At 45.9% G+C, this 7221-nt stretch overlaps 2 protein-coding genes across 2 annotated transcripts in view; one reads left to right on the forward strand and one right to left on the reverse strand.

The window, feature by feature from the left end:
* T265_09337 (hypothetical protein) overlaps positions 1-3625 on the reverse strand; it is a gene marked incomplete at both ends in the record, with an annotated part of 9379 nt that extends 5754 nt beyond the window's left edge. The window contains 3 exons of the mRNA XM_009175370.1: positions 534-834; positions 2147-2349; positions 2393-3625. Of these exons, the coding sequence (XP_009173634.1) occupies positions 534-834; positions 2147-2349; positions 2393-3625 (1737 nt within the window). The remainder of the gene's footprint in view (positions 1-533; positions 835-2146; positions 2350-2392) is intronic.
* Positions 1-7221, forward strand: part of T265_09336 (hypothetical protein) — a gene marked incomplete at both ends in the record, with an annotated part of 18168 nt that overhangs the window by 6339 nt on the left and 4608 nt on the right. The window lies entirely within an intron of this gene.

The raw sequence follows: 7221 nt of genomic DNA on the forward strand, positions 1-7221 counted from the left end.
GCATTCCTTGGTGGGCAAGCGTTTCAAGAAGAACAGACCGATCAACCGAGTCGAATGCGCCTCGGAAATCCAGGAATACTAGAATCGTGGGTCGCTTATACGTATGGCGTTGTTCTAGCACCTGACGCAGTGTGAAGATTTGGTCAACACAACCCCTACCAGGCCGGAATCCCGCTTGCTGCTCTCGAGTCAGTATCTCACGAGCCACCGTAAGGCGACGAAGCACAATTGACGCCAACTGTCTGGTTACGACCGGGGTCAAGCTGATCCTCCTGTGGTTACCACACTCACTACGCGCCCCTTTTTTGAAAACGGGCACTGTCACCGATTCTCCCCAGTTGTCTGGGACAGACTCCTTTTCCCGCACCTTACGCAGCCCCGGGAAACGTAGGGAGAAGCGACTCCGGACGAGCGCGTCGTCAGAGTCCACAAATGTGTTCCAAAACGACCGGCAGTGCTACAAAGGATCAATCACTTAATACAACCAGGTAACTGAAAACTGAACAAATGAAATGAATTTAAATGTTACATACTCGTAAAATGGCATATCGCGCACATGAGTGTGCCTGACGCCACGCACCAGCATCACCACCGTTCTCTGCCGGACTGTAAAACTCCATACTCATAACACCGGAACGAACCATGGAGAGCCAATTGACATAGACCACATCGTGCACAGACTGATCTGATTGTCCACCATGAACGTCGACCCCGAACAGCCTGAGAACATTGTGCAAATCACACAGATAGACCCCAACACACTCGGCACGACACTCTTCAATAGGCGAGGACAGACTGGAAAACTTGCTGTCCCATGTTTCCCCAGGTTCGTACCTGAAAAAGTGACAGTGTTCCTTGGTGAGCTTCATACAAAGCATCATAGGTTCGCGAAATATTGACTTTATTGAGCTTACTGGCAAGAAAACGTTTCTCTCCGGGTGAATTTTGTGGGAAAGAAAGAGTTCGAGAAATACTGCTAAGCATCCATGACGATTGGATCAGTTGAGAAAACCGGAATGCGGAATAACAGGACGACAAAGGAAAAATACTAGCATTGACAACGGTACAATCAGAAAATGTCAAGCGTAACATATAAAAATTCCTTCATATACCCTCCTTATACCTAAAAGATTATTCTAATGTTTTTATCACTGCATCGGTAATGACGTCACAAAGAGACTGGACTGGTATAACGGTTAGTGTACCTCCACGACCCATTGGGCTACACTGGGTAGTGTCCGTGTGACACTTACAGTCTCTCATTCAAGGTTTGTCAACGGTTAGAGGCCTAACGAACAGTCGCCTGATCCTCCAGATTGGGAGTTCCAGCATGTGTGGTGACTTGTTCTGTAAAATTTGAAATGCACTTGTACTTCCAGCACAACACCACTGCCTTGCGGTTAGGCTTTTGAGCCAAAGGCTTTGGTTGAGAACCCTGACCGCCCTCCTGTCTAGATGTGGATTCCCCGGGGGTATCCCAGCAACGTACATCCATCAACTGCATACATACACATAAATTCATGGAACATCGACCGTCGCCTGGTGCCATCAGCTACGGTAGCCACACATCATTGTTGAACACTGATTTCATACTGTCGGTGATGGCGATCTGTAACGCCTAGACCTAATTCTAAAGCTCCATTCGTCTAATTACTACCCGTTTTTTCAGTGCTATCAAACAATCAAACGATGATGACCAACATACTATCTAATTGCCAAAGAGCGAAACACAGTCAAGAAATCGGGTGTAGGAAGCGGCCCCAAATAATCTTGAATTATGTGCTTCAATATAAATCTCATCGCCATATCATACCGTTTACTTAGGAATGATAAATTAAACTGAGGGAGGCTTTGCTCACCAAGAGGATGAATTTCTAGCTGGGAAACGGATTCCGTAGAATATCAGTTTTTGGACCCAATGACGGCAAAATTAATGCGCATTATTCCGTGTAACCTCAACACTCGTAGTGAGGAAATAGTGCCGGACTGTGGATCGTTTTTTCGTGCTCAAGCGCATGAGCACTCTTGATTAAGAGGGCTATGTAAGTACCCGTGTGCCAAAAAGAAAAACAGCACTTTGTCTGGGAACGAGGTCTCGTGGTTTTGGAGAGCACAAAGTTCAATTCTGTGGTCTGTTTATGCTTACCAATGCTCGACTAGGCCACCCGTTACAAGGTCCTTGGTTGTTTCTCGGTTGAAGTTGAATGTTCCGTCGTTATTTCGGCGAAACAATTTTCCAGAGCCATGACCCAACAACTCATGTAAACCAACCTGGATTTCATACGCAGTTTCAATGTTTGCAAGGTACAAGGCTCGGTCAGCTTCCGACAAGAAATCAACTTTTGGATCCTGCGGATAATGTAAGAGGAAAAGTGACTGAACTGCCACTTACCTTGAAACGAGCTGAAATGACATTTCCCAGTGCAACATTCTTGAAGCCATGCTCCTCACGAACATCATCATAGTTTGGGATATTGATACCAAGCGGTATACCCGAGCAAGCATACATCACAACATCTAAACTGGTGAAATCTGGTTTGGAAAACTTGTCACGCTCATATGAACGGGGCCATGGTAACTGAGCGAGAATCTCAACAGCACCGTCAACTAACTGTTGGAATTTCGCAGACACCACCTTGTTGACCACAGCGACAAAGCCTTCGAATTCTCCACGCACACCCAGTGGATCTCGATAGCTTTCGATGAAACCAATATAGGTCTCGACTGCAGGGTTTTTGTCGGAAACCCAAACTTTGGAGGCTGCCTTGTGTGTGTCTATGCTTCCTGTTTGAAAACTGTCTGCGTACAGACCCCACATGCGTGCCTCATCTTCATTCAAAGCGTGCGTACTGGCATCACGACAAGAGGCCACAAGTAACGACATCAATTCGTGCATGTCACCATACTGCAATTGCAAATGCCAGTTCGAGGGAATGCCATCAAAGTGTTCGGCATCCATCAGTCGCTTGTCCGCGCACGCAAACCGCAGCGTAAACAACAGTTTCTCATGTTTCTCAACCGGTTCTTTAAACAAACGGGTATTATATGCCTCGATTTTTGCAGTTTTCAAGAACTTTTGCACAATCTCCGCGTCCTCACGAGAACAATTACCAGAGTAGTAAGTAGATAGACCGTCATTTGGACCGAATCCAAGACGCAACCTTCGGGGAGACAGCGAGTAGATGGCAGGAAGTAATTCGTCCCATAAATCACGGATTCCAGTCTTTTGGTCACTGAAGTAGGTATTCATAGAAAGGAACTGAGTAAGTCTATTTGCGGAAATCGAAGGGATAAATTTTGTGTCCCCGAAACTGTGATAGTTTCCCAAATTTCCAAAAACGCAAGCAAAGTAAGAAAGAGCAGCTTCGACTTCCGTCTCGGAGAATCCAGATTTCTTCGCCTCTTCGGCCATTGCATCGGGACCCTGAGATCCGAAAACCCTAAGCATCAGCAAGAAAATCCCGGCTGCCTCAGGAGAGGTTTGTATCAGATCAATGAGCCCACCGATCCATGAGGCTTGAGCACACGAGAAGATATACCGTTTCTCCTCCCTGTTAAGTACTTGAAAGGCTTGAGTGGAATCCAGATAGTGCACTGGTGGAGGGACTGTCACATAAAAATCCATGGCAACTGCAAGCAAAAAGGAAACACATGAACTGAGTTAAAATTGTTTTAACTAATTGCAATCAAGACCCACAGTCTCAGGGATAGAAAGAGACTCGCTTACCAGGAATAAAACGAGCGTAAAATAACAAGAGATGTCACTGATTTTAAAGCCCATGTTTGGCCTTCATTCCCGGCTGTCCAATTGCCACCGGGTTTCTAGGACAAGTTCTAACACTTAAGCATCGTCGGTCATCGCTGATTGGTTGTTTGAGTGTTCGATCGACAGGTGGCTTTTTTGGGAGACTTAACAGCAATTTTAGCTGGTTTGGCAGCTCTGCTTGATTCACGGACACTGAGTTCACTCTTAGGAACCTAGCCGTGTTGATAACAAGGGAATGACCGACTGCAGTAACACAATGAACAAAATCCGAACGAGCGTTACGCAGATTATGAATTGGTAGTGGACGGTTAAGTGTAAATACGGTATCGATAAAATAATAGTCGTTCTATTGTGGCGCATCGTTGACATGCAGTTCGAAAGAATCACGAGGGCTGAGATACTCTATGGTCAGATAGGCACAGCAGAAAAGCTTTGAATGGTGAAATTTGTGCCCTAATCGTTGGGTCATACAATCACGTCAGGAGACTGTAGTAGAGAAGGTCGAAAACCACAAAGGGAATGTTCGAAAATTGACAGAGGGAAAAGACACAGTGAAGTCCGAGCTGATGGTTGACTTAGGCAGAAAACACTACTGGCTGTGAGGCTCCAGTCACTGGTATTGGTATACCATAAACTACGCCATAAATACCGTGTAAATAATGACAATACAGATACTGGCAACATGTTTTATGCTTACCCGATGGAATCCTAAGCAGTGAGGAACTAGTGGAAAACGATTTCATCAAAAGAGACGAACGCGTCGCAAAGCCCCATGGAATCACAGACGGTATACGCCTGTATACGCCAGTAAATCTCGCACTGAGAACAGGTATCGACCAAACAGAAAAATGCAAACTTCGCTTCAAGTAGCCATGAGAATACCGCATGTATAGCATTTCTGTGCGGCAAGGATGCTAATCAGGAAGTAATGGTAAGAGAGGTTCGTTACAGGTTCCCAATGGGAGCAGGATCAGCCGAAATTCATTACGCGGCGGCTGATCGCTGAGTCCTCAATGCAAACGTTAAGACGAAACAGGCACCTTGGCTGGCTAGAGAACCTGACTCAATTTTCATTTATAGAGGAAAATGAAAACTTGCGGACCTGTAGTACATAGATCAAAGGAGCTCTGAGGAGTGAAAAATCCAAGATGATTATGGTGATCCTGCTTCGCAGACGCCAGCAGAATTCAGCTGATTTCCTTCACCAAACTTGGATAAATCAGATGCAACCTGTTATATCTGCCGTTCGTCAATCTGAGGTATCTGCTGCTGACCCGCTCCAGTGCCTAGCGTCGGAGAGAAAAGACTCACAGAGGGGAACACAACAGCTATATTCCGAACAAGCGAGTGAGTGAGAGAGCGAGTGCAAAAGTTACAACGGCCCCATGCTATTTAAAGGGGACTTTCTGACATTGATCCAGGCTGTCTGATAGGCGTTAGTGATCACCCATTAACATCGATCGTGCCTCTGTGAAAAGCCTGAATGCTGATCACATGCGGTTGTGCTTCTGTGGCGCAGAGAACACTCATCAGGTTTTACTGAAGTGATCGAATGATTGACTGGCCTGGATGTTTGCCGGCTTTCCAGTCGAGCTTTTGTTAGAGCAGTAGGTTCCGGGCGTTCAGAAGTTGATTTCAGGAATCTGACCTTCCTGACACAACCGAAGATGGTTTCGGTGATCAAAGACATGAAAAGGCCTCAGGTTCTCTATCCGCAGTGACCAAGTCCCACGTTTGCACTTCAACACAGGTCACACCAAAGTCTGATACAATGGTCCTTCTGGACGCAACGATGTTCTAGGTAGAACCGTGGTAGGTGCAATTATGGCCCTTGAGATGCACACGATAACTCAGTCTGTCACACCACCGTCAGATATTTCAAGTATACATGTAGCGTTTCACAGTATCCAGAGTCTTCCTTGGAATTCTCGGAGGCTTGTTCAAAGACTGCACGTCCCATAGAGTGAATTTTTACTTTGTAGGTGCAAAGCACATATCGAAGGATCGGATGATTCTGGTCAGTTTTCCAAGAAACGCTACACCTACCCTCTTCAAAATGAGAACGGTTTCCTTCACATATTCAAGGTAAAGCCCCAAATAGGGCGAAGTGAAAGCAATTGTCATGGTCAACTGAGTGTCCAGTGGATGACTTGCCGAGTGTCAAACGACACAGCTTAGTGTTGAGTATACCACCGTCCACACATTTGTGCAGTAGGCGCTCGAGAAAAAACCACGGTTACTGAACACGATCGTCTCCTGTCCAGGCACTGCATTATCTCAGCCTAAAAACAGTCCCATAATACGCTAAAGAGTACATGCATATCATACTGACCCTCCCGTTATGACATCAACTAGGTCGCCTACCAGAATTTGCCACCTTGACGTGGTGACCGGGCTCGAGTGCCAAAATGACCCATCGGACCGTACCGGCCGGAACTCCGTTCTATAAGATCAGTCACGTTAAAAAGATTGAAAGGGAGCAGACAGATGAACAGCAGCGGGTCACGTACAAAGAATAACCGCAATACATCGCAGTCCGGCGATAGTCTTTCTGTCCCTTGCGATGAGAGTGTAAAACCAGGTAAGCATTTCTTCCGGGTGACCAACACTTCCATAACTATGGAAGCAATGACACCGTCTCCTCCGGTTAGAAAAGGCCGTTCCAAAATATCGCACACTCCGATCGCCGCGTTGTTGATGGTGACCGCCGGAGAATTTCCCAATGCAGTCGGAATACATTTAAAACCCATCAAAAAACCAATGCGGCTCTAAACACGTCTATTTTGCGAGTAGCACTAGGAGTGTGACATCGGACTGGGCTAGTCCCTGCAGTCAAGCGGGTCAGACTATTAAATCCTTAGCTTCGAAAAGGGGCTGTCATGAAAAACTTGAGTTGGAAGCTACCGTAAGTGTGTCAAAACAAAAATACTCCCCTATTGTTTTATGGAGCAGAACGTTAAGTCAAAGGCTTAATGTAGGCACCTCAAACAAACCCCTTTCTTAAGCCTTCAACCATAACCCCTGTCCACCCACCCAGTGACATACCCTGGTCAATCCATCCGCCAATCCCCTAACCATTGTTCCATCTCCAAACTACTGCTGAGTAAACTGAACTAAAACAATCCCCGACCAAATTCAAAAGATCAGATCCACTTTGCAGTCATCAATGTCTGTGCTAGCTGTCAGATTGGGCGACAGATATCTCTTGCTGAAATTTAACTTTGCCTGTTTCTCGATGTATGTCCAGCTTTTTAAAATGAATACAAGACCCTGGATAGGTCATGCATCTCAAAATGTTTAGGACGAGTTCAGATGCTTCACACTTCATCATCATCATCATCGACAGCATGACATCAGTGTTCAACACCGATGCTTCACTGGCGTACAACCATGACTTATTTGAAAGCCTTATTGTAAAGAAAACAATAAAGGTGGATGGGGGAGGGACTTAGTGC

This window comes from Opisthorchis viverrini (genome assembly GCF_000715545.1).
Source record: "Opisthorchis viverrini unplaced genomic scaffold opera_v5_268, whole genome shotgun sequence".
Classification (NCBI taxonomy): Eukaryota; Metazoa; Platyhelminthes; class Trematoda; order Opisthorchiida; family Opisthorchiidae; genus Opisthorchis; species Opisthorchis viverrini.